Source organism: Leucoraja erinacea, chromosome 22 (assembly GCF_028641065.1).
Source record: "Leucoraja erinacea ecotype New England chromosome 22, Leri_hhj_1, whole genome shotgun sequence".
In the NCBI taxonomy this organism is placed as follows: Eukaryota; Metazoa; Chordata; class Chondrichthyes; order Rajiformes; family Rajidae; genus Leucoraja; species Leucoraja erinaceus.
In genome coordinates, this window is record NC_073398.1 from 4,977,841 (window position 1) to 4,999,930 (window position 22,090).

A 22,090-nucleotide genomic window follows, 5' to 3' on the forward strand; every position below is an offset into this window, starting at 1 on the left:
TCCATCTCTGCCTTAAAAATACCCACTGACTTGGCCTCCACAGCCCTCTGTGGCAATGGGTTCCACAGATTAACTACCCTCTGACTAAAGAAGTTCCTCCTCACTCTCTTTCTAAAAGAGTGTCCTTTAATTCTGAGGCCGTGACCTCTGGTCCTGGACTCTCCCACCAGTGGAAACATCCTCTCCACATCCACTCTATCTGTGCCTTTCATTGATGTGTAAGTTTCAATGAGGTCCCCCTCGACCTTCTAAACTCCAGGTTCATTAATGCCTCCTGTACCGAGGCACAGTGAAAAGCTATGCTATGCATGCTACAAAAAACAGGTTAGATCATTCTATATATCAATGCAAATCAAGTCAATGTGTAGAGCAAAGGGGAAGATACAGAGTGCAGAATGTAGTTCTCAGCATTGTAGGGCATCAGTTCCAGAGACACAGTCTAATGTCCGCAATGGGGTAGAGGTGAATGGGACACTGCCCTATCTTATGGAAGGACCGTTCAGAAACCTGATAAGAGGGTGGGAAGCAGCTATTCCTATGTCTGGTGGTGCACGCTTTCAAGCTTCTGTACCTTCTGCAGGAGGGGAGCAGGGAGAAGGAGGAATGCCGAAAGTATAATTTTCACAATTTTCTTCTTTATCGTGGAGTTAGTTTTTATTTCTTGTTCATTAAAACGAGCAGATAGTTACAATAAATGTAAACTTTGTCCCTGGTGTGTGTGGGGTAGTGTTAATGTGCGGGGATCGCGGGGAGGTATGGACTCGGTGGGCCGAAGGGCCTGTTTCCACGCTGCGTCTCTAAACCAAACTAGGTTCGATCCTGACCAAGGGTGCTGCCTGTACGGGGTTTGAACGTTCTCCCCTCCCCACCTGCGTGGGTTTTCCCCTGGTGCTTCGGTTTCCTCCCACACTCCAAAGACGTGCAGGTCTGTAGGCTAATTGGCTTTGGTAAAGATTGTAAATGATCCCTAATGCGGGGATCGCCTGTCGGCGGCTGAAAGGTCTGTTTCCGCGCTGTATCTCTAAACTCTTAAAGACCCATCAAAGACCAGTCTTGTCTATGTTACTGCCTTTGAATCGCTAGCACAGACGCACGTCTTTCCTCAATCAATTAACACCTCAGTTCAATCACCTCTATTGATTGTTAATTGAGTTTAGTTTAGTTTAGTTTAGGATTAGTTTAGAGACACAGTGCAGAAACAGGCCCTTTGGCCCACTGAATCCACGGTATACTAGCACTATCCTACACATTAGAGACTATCTACAGAAGTCAATGAACCTACAAACCTGCACGTCTTTGGGATGTGGGAGGAAACCGGAGCACCCAGAGAAAACCCACGCGATCACAGGGAGAACATACAAACTCCGTACAGGCAGCACCCGTGGACAGGATGGAACGCTGATCTCTGGCGCCGTGAGGCAGTAGCTCTACCGCTGTGTCACCCGGACCGTCGCAGCAATGCATTTCAGTCTTTGATATTTCCATATTTCAGAGGGAACCATCTTGGGTAAAAACTTCTGATTGAATACACTATGCCTCTCATAAGTTTCTATACTTCTTTCAGGTCACGCCTCAGCCTCTGGTACTTCACAGCAAACAATCCAAGTTTGTCCAACTTCTCGTCATAGGTAATGCCCTCTCATCCAGGCTGCATGCTCTACTGCACCCTCTCCCAAGCTGCCATATATCTATGAGGGATGACCAGAGCTGCATGCATTACTCCAAATGCAACCCCACCCATGTCCTATACCGCTGCAACATTGCTTCCTGACTCTCATACCCAATGCCCCTGATTGATGAAAGGCAAGAGTACCATAAAACTTCTTTCTGGTAACCAAAAATAAATGTAATCTATTATTTCGAGTGGTACGGTGGCACAGCGGTAGAGTTGCTGCCTTACAGCACCAGAGACCCGGGTTCGATCCTGTCTCTGGGTGCTGCCCGTGCAGAGTTTGCACGCTCCCACCGTGACCACGTGGGTTTTCTCCGGGTGCTTCGGTTTCCACCTACGCTCCACAGACGTACAGGTCTGTAGGTTAATTGGCTTCGGTTAATTGTCCCTAATGTGTAGGATAGAACAAGTGTGTATGGGTGTGGGCTGAAGGGCCTAATTCCACGCTGTATCTCTAAACAAAACTAAATAAAACTTTTGGGATACAAACCGCACACACTTGTATGCATCCAATTTCCGCATCTCTTTGAGTGATCGCAAATAACTGGCGTTAGAGTATTAATGCCATCAAATGATTGTCATATGAATCCTTTGGGTTTAATATTCTTGGCCTTTTCCTCAGATGATGCCTCCTCCACTGCACAGACCAACGTACATTTGGATTAACTACTTAACTGCCACATCCGTAACAACGAGCTGTTTTGGTTAGAGTCTGCATTTTAACGTGAGAGACATAATTGTGCATCTGACCCATTTATCTGGCATGCAACAGGCACAAAACGTTGCAATTCAGGAGCAGCCTGTGTGCAAACTATGCAAAATGGTGTCACACCTTACTTAAGGTCACAACCAACTTAAGGCCATGTTGGTGCAGCGGTAGAGTTGCTGCCTTACAGCGCTTGCAGAGCCAGAGATCCGGGTTCGATCCCGACTACGGGTGCTTGTCTGTACGGAGTTTGTACATTCTCCTCGAGGCCTGCGTTTGTTTTCTCAGAGATCTTTGGTTTCCTCCCGCACTCCAAAGACGTACAAGTTTGCAGGTTAATTGGCTTGGTGTAGGTGTAAATTGTCCCTAGTGTGTGTAGGATAGTGTTAATGTGTGGGGATCGCTGGTCGGCGCAGACTCGATGGGCCAAAGGGCCTGTTTCCGTGCTGTATCTCTAAAACATAAAAAAAACTAAAACCAACTGCACAGTAAAGTTCAGCTCTAATTCCATCGACAAGTTTGCAGACGTCACCACTATGGTGGACTGGAGCAGGAACAACGAGGAGATAGAGTAGGCAAAGGAGATAGAGAACGGTGTCAGGACAATAACCTCTTTCTCAATGCCAGCAAGACAAAGGAGCTAGTTATTGACTTCAGGAAGCGTGGCGTGTACAAAGTGAACCACAGATGCTGGTTTAAACCAAAGATAGACACTAAATGCTGGAGTTATTCAGCAGGACAGGCAGCATCTCTGGAGAGAAGGAATGGGTGCCGTTTCTAGTCAAGACCCGTCTTTGGACTGAGAGTCGAGTGGTATACATGCCCCCATCATCATCAATGGTGCAAATAGGTGCTGGAGTATCTTATCGGGTCAGGCAGCATCTCCGGAGAACAGGAATGGGTGACGTTTCAGGTCAGAACCCTCCTTCAGAATTCCTCAATAGTGCAGATGTGGAAAGGGTTGAGAGCTACAAGTTCCTTGACGTTAATATTATCAATGATGTTTCATGGAATGACCACATTAATGTGACCAGCTATGAAGGTACCAATGCCTCTACTTCCTGACGAGACTGAAAACATTTGGCATATCTCCAGCGACTCTTACAAACCTCTACAGATGCACCATAGAAAAGTGTTGGGGTGCATCGCAGCTTAGTTTGGGAACAACTCTGCCCAAGATCGCAAGAAACTGCAGAGGGTTGTGGATATTAGCCCAGTCCAGCACACAGATCAGACTCCATCTACACTTCACACTACCTCGGAAAAGCAGCCAACAAAATCAAAGTCCCACCCGGTCATTCCTCCTTCTCCCTTCTCCCAGAAGGTACAGAAGCTTGAAAGCGCCCACCACCAGACTCAGGAACAGCTTCTTCCCTGTTATCAGGCTTCTGAACGGTCCTTCCATAAGATAGGGCACTGTCCGATTCACCTCTACCCCATTGCGGACATTGGACTTTGTCTCTGGAACTGATGCGCTACAATGCTGAGAACTATATTCTGCACTCTGTATCTTCCCCCTTGCTCTACCTGTTGTACTTGAGTTTGAGCTGGTTGTATCTGTATAATAACTGTATAAAAATGTGTATTAAACTGTATAATAATTATAAGTTTGGCTTTCTTCCCAACCAATTGTTCAAGCGCTTTTGATTGCAACATGCGCCTTAATTTAGTTCAACAAAGAAACTGACAAGTTACTAAAGAAGTTACTAAATTATAACTGTATAAGTTTAATGTAACTATATAATAATGCTTATTAAACATGAATAAACATTAGTAATGTTTAATGTTTTATGTGTCATTTGTAACTGTCACTGTATGTCATGTTGTCACTTGCGGGCGGAGCACCAAGGCAAATTCCTTGTATGTGAATACTTGGCCAAGAAATTTATTCATTCATCTATGCATGGTATATTTGATCCGGTTGGCTATCTTTTCTGCACAAAATGCTCCACTGAGGAATGCAAGAGGTGGTCAAATTCTCTCTCCCACTTCTTCTTGCGTGTAGCGTGCACAGCCTAAAGTTGTTGGACAACTTGTTCTATTTGATTTTCCGTTTGTGCACGTCGAGTTGATTGCATTAGTCGAAACAGGAAGGTTGCATTCTTCCATCCCCCTCCCCCCCCTCTCTCTCCCACTATTTATTTCACAACAATTGTATTGTCAACTCCTGAGCAAGGTTTCTGCCAGCAACAGGGAGAATGTGGAGGCTTTGTAGTGGGTGCAGAGGAGGTTTACCAGAATGCTGCCTGGATTAGAGGGCATTAACTATGAGGAGAGGTTGGACAACTTGAATTGCTCATGAACGGGTCAATGTTGGGTCTCGGCTGCTGCCAGGCCCGTCCTCTCCAGCCCCACCGTCACGTCTGCAGTCTCGATAGCACGTGTAATAAACGTTTTAGTTGGCCATTTCGAAATATTTACACAACTCCAGCTGTAAATGCAGAGATGATGTCTGTTGCATGCAGTGATAAATTGTAGGAGTTAAATTGTAGGAGTTGAATTAGGCCATTCAGCCCATCGTCCAGTCTACCATTCAGTCTATCTCGCCCTCCTAACCCCATTCTCCTGTCTTCTTTCCATAACCCCTGACACCCGCACTAATCAAGCATCTGTCAATCTCCGCCTTGCAAATATCCATTGACGTGGCCTCCACAGCCTCTGTGGCAATGCATTTAGTCATGCAGCATTGAAACAGACCCTTCAGCCCATCTCATCCATGCCAACCAAAATGTCCCATCTCAGTTAGCTGAGGATAGCAAACGGGACTAGCTTAACTCAGTCCCAACTAGTTGGAGCTAGCTGGTTGCGATGAAGCTGAATCCTTCTAAACTTTTCCTATATTTTCCTGGCGGTAGAGTTGCTGCCTTACTGTGCCAGAGACCCTGGTTCAATCCTGATTACGGGAGCTGTTTGTATGGAGTTTCTACATTTTCCTTGTGGGTTTTCTCCGGGTGCTCTGGTTTCCTCCCACACTCCAAAGCCGTAGAGGTTTGTAGGTTAATTGGCTTCGGTGAAGTTGTAAATTGTCTCTAGTGTGTAGAATAGTGCTAGTGTGTGGGGATGGCTGGTCGGCACGGACTTAATGGGCCGAAGGGCCTGTTTCTTGAATCTGTGGAATTCTCTGCCACAGAAGGTAGTCGAGGCCAGTTCATTGGCTATATTTAAGAGGGTTAGATGTGGCCCTTGTGGCTAAAGGGATCAGGGGGTATGGAGAGAAGGCAGGGATGGGATACTGAGTTGGATGATCAGCCATGATCATATTGAATGGCGGTGCAGGCTCGAAGGGCTGAATGGCCTACTCCTGCACCCATTGTCTATGTTTCTATGTTTCTGCACTGTATCTCTAAAGTAAAGTCTGAAGATAGTTGGGTTGAAGCTGAACTAGTCTCATTTGCCAACACTTGAACCATATCCCTCCAAACTGGTCATATCCATATCCAAAAATATACCCATCCCATGAATATTGATTTCTCTAACTTCAAATAGCCCTTGCATCCATCTTTCTTTGTCATGCCTGACCATGAAGGCTGAGCAGGTGTGCTGAGGCAGCAGGGTGAAGGCTGCAGATGCCAATAGGATCACCAATCTCGTCAGGAAGGCCGGCTCCGTGCTGGGGGTAAGTTGGATTCATGGGAGGTTGGTCTTGGAGGGGAGGATGCTCCTGAAACTGCGGAGCATCTTGGACAATACAGCTCACCCCCTCCATGACACACTGGTCAACCTGAGGAGCACCTTCAGCAACAGACTGGTTCCACCAAGATGCAGCACAGAACGCCACACAAGATCATTTTTCCCTGTGGCTATTAAACTGTAAAACTCCTCCCCCCCCCCCCATCTGTTGTGGGATAGACTGAGACTGACTTGTTTCCCCCCCCCCCGAATAGTGGAGTTGACTTGATGGGCCGAATGGCCTAATTCTGCTCCTTATGAACTCCTACCACTTATAAATTGATGAATTATGAACAATTAATATCTTTGGATCTGAAGAAGAGTCTCAACCCTAAACTTCACCTATTCCTTTTCTCCAGAGATGCTGCCTGACCTGCTGAGTTCTTTCTGAATTTTGTGAAATTATTTACAATATATAATAACGATTTAGACGAGGGAATTAAATGTGACATCTCCTAGTTTGCGGGCGACACAAAGCTGGGTGGGGGGAGCAGCGAGGAGGATGCTATGAGGATGCAGGGTGACTTGGATAGGTTAGGTGAGTGGGCAGAAGCATGGCAGATGCAGTAAAATGTGGATAAATGTGACGTTATTCACATTGGTGGCAAGAACAGGAAGGCAGATATTTATCTGAATGGTGACAGGTTAGGAGAAGGGGAGGTGCAACGAGACCTGGGTGTCCCCTGGGTGTCCTTGTACATCAGTCACTGAAAGTAAGCATGCAGGTACAGCAGGCAGTGAAGAAAGCTAATGGCATGTTGGTCTTCATTGTGAGAGGATTTGAGTTTAGGAGCAAGGAGGTCCTACTGCAGTTGTACAGGGCCCTGGTGAGGCCGCACCTGGATGGTATTGTGTGCAATTTTGGTCTCCTAATTTGAGGAAGGACACTATTGCTATTGCGGGAGTGCAGTGTAGGTTCACCAGGTTAATTCCCGGGATGGCGGGACTGACGTATGATGGAAGAATGGGTCGACTGGGCTTGTATTCACTGGAATTTAGAAGGATGAGAGGAGATCGTATAGAAACATATAAAATTCTTAAAGGATTGGACAGGATAGATGCAGGAAAAATGTTCCCGATGTTGGCGGAAGTCCAGAACCAGGGGTTACAGTTTAAGAATAAGGGGTAGGCCATTTAGGAGTTAGATGAAGAAAATCATTTTCACCCGGAGAGTTGTGAATCTGTGTAATTCACTGCCCAAGACGGCAGTGGAGGCCAATTCACGATGTTTTCAAGAGAGAGTTAGATATCGCTCTTCGGGCTAACGAAGGTATACGGGATGATTGGAGAAACGGTTCATTTTAGATGGTTCAGCCATGATTATGCAGAATGGTGGTGCTTGCTCGAAAGGCCGAATGGCCTACGCCTGCATGTATCTTTTATATGTTCTATCTTCCTTATACTTTTGCTACAGACTCAGACGACTTGACTTGACTTGACCACAAATTTCACTGTACCAATTTGTACATGTGACAATAAATGTCTCTTGTCTCTGTCCTGAATCATTTTACAGACTATGCCTCTTTGTCCCTTGATCAACGTCTACTTTGATCTGAAGTTTCTACACCTTACCCCCCCCCCCCTCTAATCTCCCTCTCCCCTGACTCTCAGTATGAAGAAGGGTCTCGACCCGAATCGTCACCCATTCCTTTTCTCCAGAGATGCCGCCTGTCCCGCTGAGTTACTCCAGCACTTTGTGTCTATCTTCGGGGTAAACCAGCATCTGCAGTTCTTTTCCTTGGCATAAAATAAACATTCAGACTTGCAAGGATCGTAGCCCGTGGTTTTGGTAAAGATTTACACGCACACACTAATTGACATTAACTGACAGTAAATCTTCTAAATTCTAGACTTGGCTTGTATTCGCTAGAATTTAGGAGATTGAGGGGGGATCTTATAGAAACTTACAAAATTCTTAAGGGGTTGGACAGGCTAGATGCAGGAAGATTGTTCCCAATGTTGGGAAAGTCCAGAACAAGGGGTCACAGTTTAAGGATAAGGGGGAAATCTTTTAGGAGCGAGATGAGAAAATAATTTTTTACACAGAGAGTGGTGAATCTGTGGAATTCTCTGCCACAGAAGGTAGTTGAGGCCGGTTCATTGGCTATATTTAAGAGGAGTTAGATGTGGCCCTAGTGGCTAAAGGGATCAGGGGGTATGGAGAGAAGGCAGGTACAGGATACTGAGTTGGATGATCAGCCATGATCATATTGAATGGTGGTGCAGGCTCGAAGGGCCGAATGGCCTACTCCTGCACCTATTTTTCTATGTTTCTAAGAAATTAACATTGAATTGCTAAACTTGCTACTCTGTTGTACTGCTTACAGCTGCAAGAACGTGTAGCAATCAATGAAGGGCTATAGGTCTATTGCGAGTTTATGTACAGGGACATATCTATCCATGCACTGTATACTTGTATTTATATTTGTGCATTTTAAATATGTATGTCATGTTTAATACTTTGGCAATATAATGATGTATTTTATCATGCTAATAACGTTTTTTTAATTGAAATTGAAATTGAATTAATTAGTACGGGAAGGGGGGGGGGGGGGGGGGGGGGGTGAGGGCAATCGCTGGGCAGAGGCAGTGCAGAATATTCCCTGCAATAAACATACGTTGTCGCTGGAGAATGGGTCAGTTACATAACTCAGGGCAACACTGTGTCTAACTGTGGGAGTTATGCCACCTAGGCGTTGCCTGTGCTCCCTTTCCACCCAGTCTTTGAAGTTGGGCTGTTTTTATTTGGACACTTCCTCGCTGAAGCACACATGAGTTGAACTGTCCCCGAGGGTTCCCTCCCTTGCCCTTTGTGACCAAATTGCAGACACGCCTGCCCCGGCCGCCTACAGTAAGCTGCAGGCAGCTAGCTGGTGTCGAGTTGCATGGATATATAAAGAGGGAGCTCGCAGCCTCGGTGACACACACTCGTACAGCTGTGAACTCACGGATGCAGTCCATGCACCCAGAGCTCTCTCTGTCACGACCAGTGTCATCTCTTAAACTGCACTATGCAATACGCACCCCTGCACAAAATGCAGACCGGTGCATCTGCCCTGCAACCTTGCTTTACAGAACGGAAATTATTACAAAAGGCGGACTTATTCGGGTGAGTTGTTTTTCCTCCTTTTTGCATCTGTCTACTATCTGAACGACTAGATCTTTGGTGACCCCCGGACTATCCTTGGTCGGGGTTTGCTGGACTCTATCTGTGGTGGATGTTCATGTTAAAATGTGTTTTTGAGTGATCTGTTGATTTTAATTGTATGACTGACCTGGCCAGTGAAATTCCTGGTATGTTGCAAAACATACTTGGCGAATAAAATGCGATTCTGATTCTATCTAGCACTAGAGAGAGTACAGAGGAGATTTACTAGAATGTTGCCTGGTTTTCAGCAGGTTACGGAGAAAGGTTGAACAAGTTAGGTCTTTATTCTTTGGAGCGCATAAGGTTAAGGGGGGACTTGATAGAGATCTTTAAAATGATGAGAGGGATAGACAGAGTTGACGTGGATAAGCTTTTCCCATTGAGAGTAGGGAAGATTCAAATAAGAGGACATGACTTGAGAATTAAGGGACAGAAGTTTAGAGGTAACATGAGGGGGAACTTCTTTACTCAGAGAGTGGTGGCTGTGTGGAATGAGCTTCCAGTGGAAGTGGTGGAGGCAGGTTTGATTTTATCATTTAAAAATAAATTGGATAGGTATATGGATGGGAAAGGAATGGAGGGTTATGGTCTGACTGGGGGGAAATAAGTGTTCAGCACGGATTTGAAGGGCCGAGATGGCCTGTTTCTGTGCTGTAATTGTTATATGGTTAAACGTTATTCCTTTTATCGTACATCGGTACGCTGTGGATGGCTCGATTGTAACCATGCATTGTCTTTCTGCTGACTGTAGAGCATGCAATAAAAAGCTTTTAGTACACATGACAATAAACTAAACTAAACTGAACTTAATGAGTGTGCATGAACTATTTCTAGCAATGCCTCAACTTTTCATGTCGTTCACTTTGACAGGGTCGAGTGCTGTTCCATGTACATGTACAAATCAAAGCTGGCTGCGAAGAAAGACAAGAGCAAGGTACAGATGTGGCAGATTTATTCCGCTGTTTGCGTGCCCCAGCTTATGATTTTTACTGTGTAAGAAGGAACTGCAGACGCTGGCTTAAACCGAAGGCAGAAACAAAATGCTGGAGTAACTCAGCGGGACAGGCAGCATCTCTGGCGAGAAGGAAAGGGTGCTGCTCAGGGTCAAGTCTGCAGAAGGGTCTCGCCGCCCCAAAACGTCACCCATTCCTTCTCTCCAGAGATGCTGCCTGACCTGCTGAATTACTCCAGCTTTTTGTGTCTATCTTGTGGCTATTACTGGTGGCTTTCAGCAATCAGTCTAATATAGAAACATAGAAAATAGGTGCAGGAGGAGGCCATTCGGCCCTTCAAGCCAGCGCTGCCATTCATTGTGATCATGGCTGATCATCCCCAATCAATAACCCGTGCCTGCCTTCTCCCCATATAGCTTGACTCCACTAGCCCCTAGAGCTCTATCTAACTCTCTCTTAAATCCATCCAGTGATTTGGCATCCACTGCCCTCTGTGGCAGGGGAATTCCACAAATTCATAACTCTGTGGGTGAAAAAGTTTTTTTCTCATCTCAGTCTGAAATGGTATCCCCTTTATTCTAAGACTGTGGCCCCTGGTTCTGGACTCGCCCAACAATGGGAACATTTTTCCTGCATCTAGCTTGTCCAGTCCTTTTATAATTTGATATGTTTCTATAAGATTCCCCCTTGCACGTTTGAGCACATTCAGCAGTGTGACTGACTTTTCAATGCAACTCACATGTCACATAGACAATATTTTTGCCGCCTTTGCAGTTGCAATTTCTGCTGAATTTCCTGACTTTTCCCATTTTGTTGTAGGAAGCCTATAAAATGCCGCACAAGCTGATCGAGAAGAAACGGCGTGACAGGATTAACGAGTGCATTTCGCACCTCAAGGACCAATTGCCCGAGCATCTGAAACTGACGGTAAGATATTGGGCAGGGAGGAACTGCAGATGCTGGTTTATACCGGGAGAGAGACGCAAAAGTGCTGGAGTCACTCAGCGGGTCAGGCAGCATCTCTGGAGATACACGATGGCTGACGTCTCAGGTCGGGACCCTTCATCAGTCTGAACAGTTCTTCATTCTGAAGAAGGGTCTCAACCCAAAACGTCACTATTCCTTCTCTCCAGAGATGCTGCCTGACCCGCTGAGGTACTCCAGTACTTTTGCATCTACCTTCGGTAACACACTGAAGTTTGTCTTCTTCTGTAGAAATACAAGCAAATTATCCTTGTCCCCGACAAAACAGAATTACATGAACATTTTGTTGTGGTGATTTAATTTAATTTATACAGTTCATGGTTTAAAGAACATAATTAAAATAGTCAACAGAGAGATCTTAGACTCCACTAATATCAATTCATATTGTTATAATAACCCCCCTTTAAAACAAGCCTGTCCCCTTAATGTGTAAGAAGGAACTGCAGATGGGGTGGGAGATTGCAACCTTCACATGGTCCGCCCTGTTTCAACTAATGCAATCAATCCAGCGTACACAATCAAATAAGATCAAATAGAACAAGTTCTCCTCCACAAGCTGTGCACGCCGTACGCAAGAAGAACTGCAGGTGCTGCTTTAAAGAAATGTCTTGACTCGAAACGTCAACTACCCACGTTCTCCAGAGATGCTGCCTGACCCGCTGAGTTAGCCCAGCGTTTTGTGTCAATCATAGAAACATAGAAAATAGGTGCAGGAGTAGGCCATTCGGCACTTCGAGCCTGCACCGCCATTCAATATGATCATGGCTGATCATCCAACTCAGTATCCAGTGCCTCCCTTCTCTCCATACCCCCTGACCCCTTTAGTCACAAGGGCCACATCTAACTCCCTCTGAAATATAGCCAATGAACTGGCCTCAACTACCTTCTGTGGCAGAGAATTCCACAGATTCACCACTCTCTGTGTGAAAAATGTTTTTTTCTCATCTCAGTCCTAAAAGATTTCCCCCTTATCCTTAAACTGTGACCCCTTGTTCTGGACTTCCCCAACATCGGGAACAATCTTCCTGCATCTTAGCCTGTCCAACCTCTTAAGAATTTTGTAAGTTTCTATAAGATCCCCCCTCAATCTTCTAAATTCTAGCGAGTACAAGCCGAGTCTATCCAGTCTTTCTTCATATGAAAGTCCTGACATCCCAGGAATCAATCCTCTTAATTCTGTCTGAAGAAGGGTCCCGACCCGTAACGTCGCCTATCCATGTCCTCCAGAGATGCTGGCAGACCCGCAGAGTTACTCCAGCACTTTATGTCTTTTCTGTGAACCAGCACCTGCAGTTTGTTGTGACCTTGTTCATTCCGCTTTGCATTTTTGAAGTACATTGGAGTTTGTTTAATCTACGTTTGGGATGAGATAATCAAATTTAATATGTATCCCTTTCCCTCTCTGTTCCCACCTAAAGACACTTGGACACCTGGAGAAAGCGGTGATCTTGGAATTAACACTGAAGCACTTGAAGGCTTTAACTACGTTGACAGAACAACAACATCAGAGGATTATTGCCTTGCAAAATGGTAAGCTTTTGTTTTTAAATCCATCCATGAGAGGGGTGGGCAGGGCCGGATATAGATGAAGAGAGACCCTAGGCTATTCCACTTGTGAGGCCCCTCCTAATCCCCTATGTAAGGCCCCTCCCAATCAGCCTATGAAACCTACAGGTAAATCCAGCCCTGCCGAGGCCCCCCTAGATCTCGAGGCCCTAAGTTTAAGCTTGTGAAGCTTGTACGTAAATCCGGCCCTGGGGGTGGGCACATTACTGCAGCACGTTGTGTCTGTCTTCTGTAAGTTTCACTGTAGGTTTAAGTAGACTTGAGGGGCCAAATGGCCACATTTTTGTCTTGCAATACCTGATAGGGGCGGCGTTTTGTGCCCAGCATTGGGTGAACTGAGATTGCCGTTGAGATTGCGGTGGTGAGCTCCCTTTGTGAGTTTCCGCAGTTCGTCTAGGATTGCCACAAAGGTGCTGGTGGGAGGTTCCAAAAATCTGACCCCATTTTAGTGAAGGAATCCAGGTGAGTGTTGTGTCTGATCTTTGCAGAGTGTAGTGTGATGTAAGCGTTTATTTAGCGCCTTGCACAACTCTGGAACATCGCCACGCTCAACCGAGACGGAATATCTTTGAAGTTTAGTTTCGGCTTTGAACGTTGGGGCCAATCCAGCAAACGTGTGGCAGAGGAAGGTCCCAAACAACCACAGCACAGTGATTAATCGAGAACCCCTTTTAGAACAAAAAATGTTTGGGGATAAATATAGTATAGGACACTTGGAAGAGCTTCCTTGTTTTTAGTTTAGTTTAGTTTAGAGATACAGCGCAGAAACAGGCCCTTCGGCCCCCCGGGTCTGCACCAACTGGCGATCCCCACACAATAACAGTATCCTACATGTTCATCTATTCAGGCACAGATTAATCAAGGGCAGCACATGTGACGTGTTGAGGGACTACACTTGATAAGGTGCATGTAAACTTTCATGAAGGTTTTGACATGGTCCCTTGTGGCTTTGTGTAAAGCATATGCATGCAAAGAAAAGTTACATAATGGGATATAATTGCTAGACAGTGGAAAATCGTTTTTTTTAGATTTGGACGCAAAGAACTGCAGGTGCAGGTTTACATTAAAAAAAAACACAAAGTGATGGAGTAACTCAGCGGGCCAGGCAGCATCTCCGGAGAACATGGATAGGTGTTGTTTTGGGTTGGGGCTCTTGATAAATGATAGGAACTGAATTAGGCCCTTCGGCCCATCAAGTCTACACTGCTGTTCAACCATGGCTGATCTATCTTTGGTGTAAAGCAGCATCTACAGTTGCTTCTTCCTTCACAATGCTGAATGGGCTGTGTTTGTATTTGAAGGAGAAGCTCCACTGAAAGAAGGTGCGCGGACGGACTTGGACTTGTCCCGGCGCGTACTGCAGACGTGTGCCCAGGAGCATGTGCATCAGCCGGGCAAACTGGAGAGCTGGAGTGACGAGGAGCAGACGGATGGGCAGCTGATGGGGCAGCGGGAGGGCAGGCAGCCGGCACGCGGGCGAGAGGGGCAAGCGGTGGCGGGCGAGGAGCGGACTGGCCGCCAGGAGAGTGGGCGCGGCGGTGGCGGCAGGAACCGGGTGCCCGTTATCCGGCACACACAGGCCGCCGAGCCCAGCGGCAGCGACACGGACACGGACAGCGGTTACGGCGGTGACGGGGAGAGGAGCGAGGGCAACGATGGCGGAGGCTTGGAAGCCGACCCGTTTAAGCTGGAGCCCGACGAGCCGCTGGCCAAGAGGGTGAAAGTGCCCGAGCCCGACCCTGCCCTCTCCACCGTGGGCGCGGACCGGGTGTCCCCGCTCACCCACACGCCCCCTTTCTGTTTGCCCCTCTACTTCGTCACCCCGCCCGCCACCTCCCACTACTCGCCCACCCTGGACAAGGGCGGCCTGGAGCGGTACTGGTATCCCGGCCACCTCCCGCTCTTCTATCCCCGCATCCCGGCGTTGGCTCCCGATCCCCAGCTCACACAAATCCCATCGGCGGACATGGATGCCATGGTGGGACTCTGCTCACCGCGGGCACCGGCAATGCCAGCTGTTGGCATGCAGAGAGACACAAGTCCCATCACGAGGCTACTACAGTCTATAGGTAGCACATCCAAACCCTATCACACCCTCCCTCATAACCCCCCACCACCTCTCCCCCTCTCCCGTGTACAATGGATCGACTGAAAGATACAAGGAATCTTCGCCTGCCCCGAGTCCACTCTGAACTAAAATAAACTCAACTAAATATGGATGACTAGAGGTCACAGCCTCAGAATTAAAGGACGTCCCTTCAGGAAGGAGAGGAGGAACAATTTCCTCAGTCAGAGAGGTGGTGAATCTGTGGAATTCATTGCCACAGCAGGCTGTGGAGGCCAAGAGAGATAAGGGTTGGCCTTGGCATGGTGTTCAGCACAGGCATTGTGGGCCGAAGGGCCTGTGGCACTGACTGCTGTACTGTTCTAAGTTCCACGTGCGTGGTAACTCTCGTAGCCTCTGTGAGAATGACCAGTTAGGTTATGTCTCCCCTCCCCCCCCCCCCGTCACATCCTGACGTCGTGCCCACTACCCTGCCACCCTATTGAAATTCACGTCCATGTGGTCGGAGCAGAATGAGGCCACTCGGCCCATCAAGTCTACTCCGCGATCTATCTTTCCCTCTCAACCCCACGCTCCCAGCCTCTCCCCATAACCCCTGACACCCGTACCAATCGAGAATCTATCCACCTCTGCCTTAGAAATATCCGTTGACTTGGCCTCCATAGCCGTCTGCGGCAATGAATTCCACAGATTTACCAAAGGAAAATCCTCCTCATCTCCTTCACAAAGGAACGTCCTTTAATTCTGAGGCTGTGACCTCTAATCCTAGACTCTCCCACTAGTGGAAACATCCTCTCCATATCCACTCTATCCAGGCCTAGATGCAGTGGATCAGCTGAAACGCATCCCTTCCCAAGCAAGAGACAGATTTTGCCTTCATTCCAGCCCCGTTACTGCTGTGTGTACTGTGTGCACGTCTATACCTGACATGTAGCCTCATTGTCAATGCATATATTTGCCCAAAGTGGCTTATCTTTTGTACAGTGTAAATAGTTGAGGGGAAACACATGAATCTCATCAGATATTCTATTTTTGTAGGGAGGGACAAAATATGAAAACCACTGAATATATTTTTGCATAAATAAATGTTGAATAATGTTTGCACATTTTGTTTACTGCTTATTGCTTCTGCAGTTATAAGTTATTAAAATAAATACTGTCAGCATTTAAAAACACAAGTGGTTTTGAGTATGGTTTTCAGATTTTATTTTTTCAAAAATTGATCATTTGGCTTTCTGTAAAAATAATGCATGGAACGCACTGAAAATAATGTCCAACTGTCCGAGCGCAATTGGTATTTGTCGTCACGGACGAACCCCTTGTGATGAAATTCAACTGTATAAGAAAGGGCATGTGTGTGGGTTGTGCATTGCATTGCAATGTTGTTCTACGAGTTAACAGCTGAAGTAGTGTCCCGGTCCAAAACATCGCCTACCCATTGCATCCACAGATACTGCCTGGTCTGCTGTTTTCATGGAGTCATAGAGTGATACAGTGTTGAAACAGGTTCTTCGCCCCAACTTGCCCCCACCGGCCAACATGTCCAATCTACACTAGTTCCACCTGCCTGCATTTGGCCCAAAATCCCTCAAGGTGCCTGTCCCACTGTACAAGGTAATTCAAGGGATCTCCCGAGTTTAAAAAACAAATCAAACTCATGGTAAGCACGCAGAAAGTACGTTGCGGGTACATCGAAGCTCAGGACGTCTCTTAGCGGCTCGTAACGCTAACGGCAAGTACTCGGGAAACGCAGTAAGCTCGTGCAGACTCGTGAAGATTTTTCAACATGTAGAACGGAGATGAGGACATTTCTTTTCACACAGAGAGTTGTGAGTCTGTGGAATTCTCTGCCTCAGAAGGCGGTTAAGGCCGATTCTCTGGATGCGTTTTAGAGAGAGTTAGATAGGGCTCTTAAAGATAGCGGAGTCAAGGGATGTGGGGAGAAGGCAGGAACGGGGTACTGATTGGGGATGATCAGCCATGATCACATTGAATGGCGGTGCTGGCTCGAAGGGCCGAATGGCCTACTCCTGCACCTATTGTCTATTGTCTGTAAACTAAACAAAAAACAACCCCATTCTCTCCACATTTTCCCCCCAAATCTATTTGCCCACCCAATCCCTTGGGCAAACGGCCTCAGATTCCACAACTCACCTGCAATCTTGGAGTGACCATCAATGCACAATTCAGATACAAGGCAAGTTTGGACTTGGGATGGTTTTCTCCGGAACGCCGGACGGAGGTTGAGGGAAGACCTGACGGAAGTGTATGGAATTATGTGAGGGTGGACAGACCCTTCGCTCCCCACGGTGGAAATGTCAAGGACTGAAAGGCAGAGGTTTAAGGTGAGAGGGGCAACGTTTTAAAGGAGATGTGTGGGGCAAGTCGTCCTACATGGAGGGCAGTGGGTGCCGAGGACGTGCAACCAGGGGCGGCGAAGGTTGGAAATCTTCAATCCTCTCAGCTTCCATTTCACGCACACTCCATTCTACCATATCCTCTGACCATGTAATCCCTGGAATGATCCATGCACCCTTCATAAACATAAAGAAATGAAGCAATAATAATAATATTAATAATAATAATAATAATAATAATAATAATAATAATAAGTTTATTTATATAGCACATTTATAGTCAATTTTCATTGACCCCAAAGTGCTTTACATAATTTAAAAATCAGTTCCAGACAAAGCATGGGGTTAACAAAAATCTAAAATGCATGGACACAACATGTAACTCTCCACCACAGCATTCATCACTGTGGTGGAAGGCACAAAAAATTTGGCCGTCCTCCTCCATTCCCCCCCCCCCCCCATGGACAAGACCAGAGTCCAGAGTCCAGTCCAGGATCGGTCTTTCCTCACCGGAGACCGCGGCTTCAAGATTGTGTAGGCCGCAGGCCGGCGGTTGAGATTTAAAGTCCCCGCCGCAGCCAGAAGCACCGTAGACTGCAGGGCCGGCGGTCGAAGCTCCCCTCCAGGGGTGATGGTAAGTCCATGCCGGGCCCGTGGTAGAAGTTATCCGCGGGACAGCAATGGCGGCTTGTTCTTCCCCCGGGTCCCCCATGAGGGATCCCGGGCTGTAGACACCGCAGCAGCTGGAACTCTGCAGACCGCGGCTTCAGGCTGCGAATTCAGGCTGCCGGCTGCCCCGGGCCAGTGAAACGGAGCACTCCCCTCCAGCGAGCCCCAGCTGAAGCCCCGGGCACGTCTCCGGGAAAGACCTCGCCGATCCTTGATGGTAGGCCACGGGGGAGGCGACCTGGAAAAAGTCGCCTCTCCATGGAGGAGGCGACCAAAGCGGTTTCCCCCTTACACCACCCACACCACCCCCCACACAAAACACAAAAAACCCCACTAAATACACACTTTAAAACATACTAAAAATAAAAAATAAAATTGAAAGGCTGACGCGCTGCTGCCATGGCTGCCGCCAGAACAGCGCCCCCTTCACTTATCCAGCAAGACGTGAAAAAATAAAATAAATATATAAATATGCCGAAGGGAGACTCAAAAGCCCTGGAGTAACACAGCGGGTCAGGCGGCATCTCTGGAGAAAAGGAATGGGCGGCGTTTCAGGTCGGGACCCTTCTTCAGACTGAGAGTCAGGGGAGAGGGGAACGAGAGATAGAGACGGTAATTAGGACAGATGAATGGAAGATATGCAGAAAGCAATGATAATGTAGGAAATGTGGAGCCCACAATGGTCCATTGTTGGCTGTGGGATAGGTGATAACGAGTTAAACAGTGAAATTGGCCCTTCGGCCCATAATGTCTGTGCCAAATATGATGCCTCAGTGTCTGACCCAAAGTGTCACCTATTCCTTGTTAATCAGACCTTACTTTGGTTCAGTTTAGTTTAGAGGTACAGCGCGGAATCCCCGCACACTAACACTACCCTACACTACACTAGGGACAGTTTGCAATTATACCAAGCCGATTAACCTACAAACCTGTACGTCTTTGGAGTGTGGGAGGAATCCGGAGCACCCAGAGAAAACCCACGCAGGTCACGGGGAGAAGGTACAAGTTCTGCAGACAGCACCCGTAGACGGTGTCAAACCCGGGTCTCTAGCGCTGTAAGGCAGCAACTCTACCTCTGCGCCACCGTGCCGCTGTTTTTTGAAAGACTCGTCTTGCGCCCACTGTCGGTCTGACTGAAGAAACCTTTGCTCACCGAGTTATTCCGTGGTCAACAGAATGAGAATGTGAGCTGTTACTGCCATCTGATGGTGGGACGTGGAGCTGTCTACACTTTCTTATCTCTGACAGTCACAAAACATCACCCATTCCTTCTCTCCAGAGATGTGGCCCGTCCCGCTGAGTTACTCCGGCATTTTGTGTCTATCTTAGACACATTACACAGTTTTCTGCTGACTTTGAGTAGGTTACAATGAGGGGAATATAATCAAGTGGACTGGCATAGGGCGGCACGGCACGGCACGGTGGTGCAGCGGTAGAGTTGCTGCCTCACAGCGCCCGAGACCCGGGTTCCATCCTGACTACGGCTGCTGTCTGTACAGAGTTTGTCCGTTCTCCCTGTGACCTGTGTGGGTTTTCTCTGGGTGCTCCGGTTTCCTCCTACACTCCAAAGGCGACTCCATTGTAGGTTAATTAGCTTGGGTAAAATTGTAAATTGTCCCTGGTGTGTGTGTGCGGAGGTGTTATAGTGTACTGGTGTGTGTGCGGGGAGGTGTTAGTGTACTGGTGTGTGTGCGGGGAGGTGTTAGTGTACTGGTGTGTGTGCGGGGAGGTGTTAGTGCGCTGGTGTGTGTGTGCGGGGAGGTGTTAGTGTCAAGTCAAGTCAAGTTTATTTGTCACATACACATACGAGATGTGCAGTGAAATGAAAGTGGCAATGCTCGCGGATTTTTTGTGCAAAAGACAAAGAACAAAACAACCAAACAAATTATAAACACAATCATAACACACATTTTCTTTTACATAATAAATAATAGAAGGAAAAAACGTTCAGTAGAGTTAGTCCCTGGTGAGATGGGCGTTTACAGTCCGAATTGCCTCTGGGAAGAAACTCCTTCTCAACCTCTCCGTTCTCACCGCATGGCAACGGAGGCGTTTGCCTGACCGTAGCAGCTGGAACAGTCCGTTGCAGGGGTGGAAGAGGTCTCTCATGATTTTGTTTGCTCTGGAGTTGCACCTCCTGTTGTATAGTTCCTGCAGGGGGGTGAGTGAAGTTCCCATAGTGCGTTCGGCCGAATGCACTACTCTCTGCAGAGCCTTCTTGTCCTTGGCAGAGCAATTCCCAAACCAGATGGTAATGTTCCCGGACAAGATGCTTTCCACCGCCGCTGCGTAGAAGCACTGGAGGATCCTCGGAGACACTCTGAATTTCCTCAATTGCCTGAGGTGGTACAGGCGCTGCCTTGCCTTACTCACCAGTGCTGATGCGTGCGTGTGTGCGGGCTGGCGTTAGTGTGCTGGTGTGTGTGTGCGGGCTGGTGTTAGTGTACTGGTGTGTGCTGGTTGGGTTGAAGGGCGTGTTTCCTTGCTGTATCTCCAAACGAAAGAAGAATGGGCGAGAAAACGCTAGAGGAACATAAAGTGGAAAATTATGTGTGACCGTGTGGGTTTCCTCCGGGTGCTCTGGCTTCCTCCCACATCCGAAAGACGTGTGGGTTTGTAGGTTAATTGGCCCTCTGTAAATTGCTCCAAGAGAATTCAAAAGATTCTCGACTTTCTAAATTTCTCGCTGTCCTTTGCGTCTACAAACTTATTTCACCATCTTATAGATAAGGTAGACAGTCAGAGTCTTTTTTCTCCCAACGTGGAAATGGCACATTTTAGAGGGCAGAGCTCGAAGGTGATAAAGTATACATGGAAGGTAGACAAAAATGCTGGAGAAACTCAGCGGGTGCAGCAGCATCTATAGAGCGAAGGAAATAGGCAACGTTTCGTCCCGAAACGTCCCCTATTTTCTTCGCTCCATAGATGCTGCTGCACCCGCTGAGTTTCTCCAGTATTTTTGTCTACCTTCGATTTTCCTGCATCTGCAGTTCCTTCTTGAACATAAAGTATAAAGGAGATGTGCGGAACAACCTTTGAACACAGAGGGTGTTGGGTGCCTGGAACACATTGCCAGGGGTGGTGGTGGAGGCAGATACGATAGTGGCTTTGAAGAGGCGTTTAGATGGGCACACGGATATGCAACGGATGCCGGGATATGGGTTTAGTGCACATAGATAAGAGTTGGTCTTGGCATCATGTTCAGCATGGGCATTCTGGGCCGAAGGGCCTGCTCTTGTGCTGTACCGTTCTATGTTACACGGGAAGGGTAGATCTGGTAGCTATGCTCAGGGGAGGGAAGCTGGTAGAAATAGATATGATAGCAACATTTAAGAGGCATTTAGACAGGTACATGAACTGGCAGCAAATTGGTTTTGGCTCCAATAGGCAGTGTGGTTTGTACAGATATGATGGGCCGAAGAGACTCTTTCTGTGCTGCACCTGTTCTTTCTATCTCAGACTCTCAATAAGTCACTTGTGACCCAGATTCCAGACTGAGAATACAGTTGACCCTTCTGCAGACTTCATCTGTCAAAAGTATCAAGAATCTTGTTTTAAACTTTTTATGTCTGTTCGTTCTATGTACCTTTTCATATCTCTCGGTTCCCTCTCCCCTGACTCTGTCTGAGAGAGGGTCTCGAACCAAAAAGTCACCTGTTCCTTTTGTCCAGAGATGCTACATGGATTGCCATAGAGGGAGTGCAGAGACGGTTCATTGCCATAGAGGGAGTGCAGAGACGGTTCACCAGACTGATTCCTGGGATGTCAGGACTGTCTTATGAAGAAAGACTGGATAGACTTGGTTTATACTCTCTAGAATTTAGAAGATTGAGAGGGATCTTATAGAAACTTACAAAATTCTTAAGGGGTTGGACAGGCTAGATGCAGGAAGATTGTTCCCGATGTTTGGGAAGTCCAGGACAAGGGGTCACAGTTTAAGGATAAGGAGGAAATCCTTTAAAACCGAGATGAGAAGAACTTTTTTCACACAGAGAGTGGTGAATCTCTGGAACTCTCTGCCACAGAGGGTAGTTGAGGCCAGTTCATTGGCCATATTTAAGAGGGAGTTAGATGTGGCCCTTGTGCCCAAGGGGATCAGAGGGGGTATGGAGAGAAGGCAGGTACGGGATACTGAGTTGATGATCAGCCATGATCATATTGAATGGCAGTGCAGGCTCGAAGGGCCGAATGGCCTACTCCTGCACCTAATTTCTATGTTTCTATGATAGGACAGGTTTGGGCCAAATGCAAGCAGGTGGGACGAGTGTAGATGGGGCATGTTGGGCCGAAGGGCCAGTTTC

General features: G+C 47.3%; 2 protein-coding genes across 2 annotated transcripts in view; both read left to right on the forward strand.

Annotated features, from left to right (window-relative positions):
• itpr2 (inositol 1,4,5-trisphosphate receptor, type 2) overlaps window positions 1-22,090 on the forward strand; it is a 387,486-nt gene that overhangs the window by 268,118 nt on the left and 97,278 nt on the right. The window lies entirely within an intron of this gene.
• Window positions 8,975-15,183, forward strand: bhlhe41 (basic helix-loop-helix family, member e41). The gene is made up of 5 exons (XM_055652814.1): window positions 8,975-9,156; window positions 10,066-10,129; window positions 10,968-11,075; window positions 12,551-12,662; window positions 14,000-15,183. Exons 1-5 carry the CDS (start codon window positions 9,059-9,061, stop codon window positions 14,848-14,850), a joined length of 1,233 nt encoding a protein of 410 aa, XP_055508789.1. The 5' UTR covers window positions 8,975-9,058; the 3' UTR covers window positions 14,851-15,183.

What these genes read in the sequence shown, in the direction of transcription:
- bhlhe41 (XM_055652814.1), top strand. Translation starts at nt 9,059, where the DNA reads ATGCAATACGCACCCCTGCACAAAATGCAGACCGGTGCATCTGCCCTG. An exon ending in CAAAAGGCGGACTTATTCGG is followed by an intron (nt 9,157 to 10,065) that starts GTGAGTTGTTTT and finishes TCACTTTGACAG; the next exon opens with GGTCGAGTGCTGTTCCATGT. An exon ending in GATTATTGCCTTGCAAAATG is followed by an intron (nt 12,663 to 13,999) that starts GTAAGCTTTTGT and finishes TTGTATTTGAAG; the next exon opens with GAGAAGCTCCACTGAAAGAA.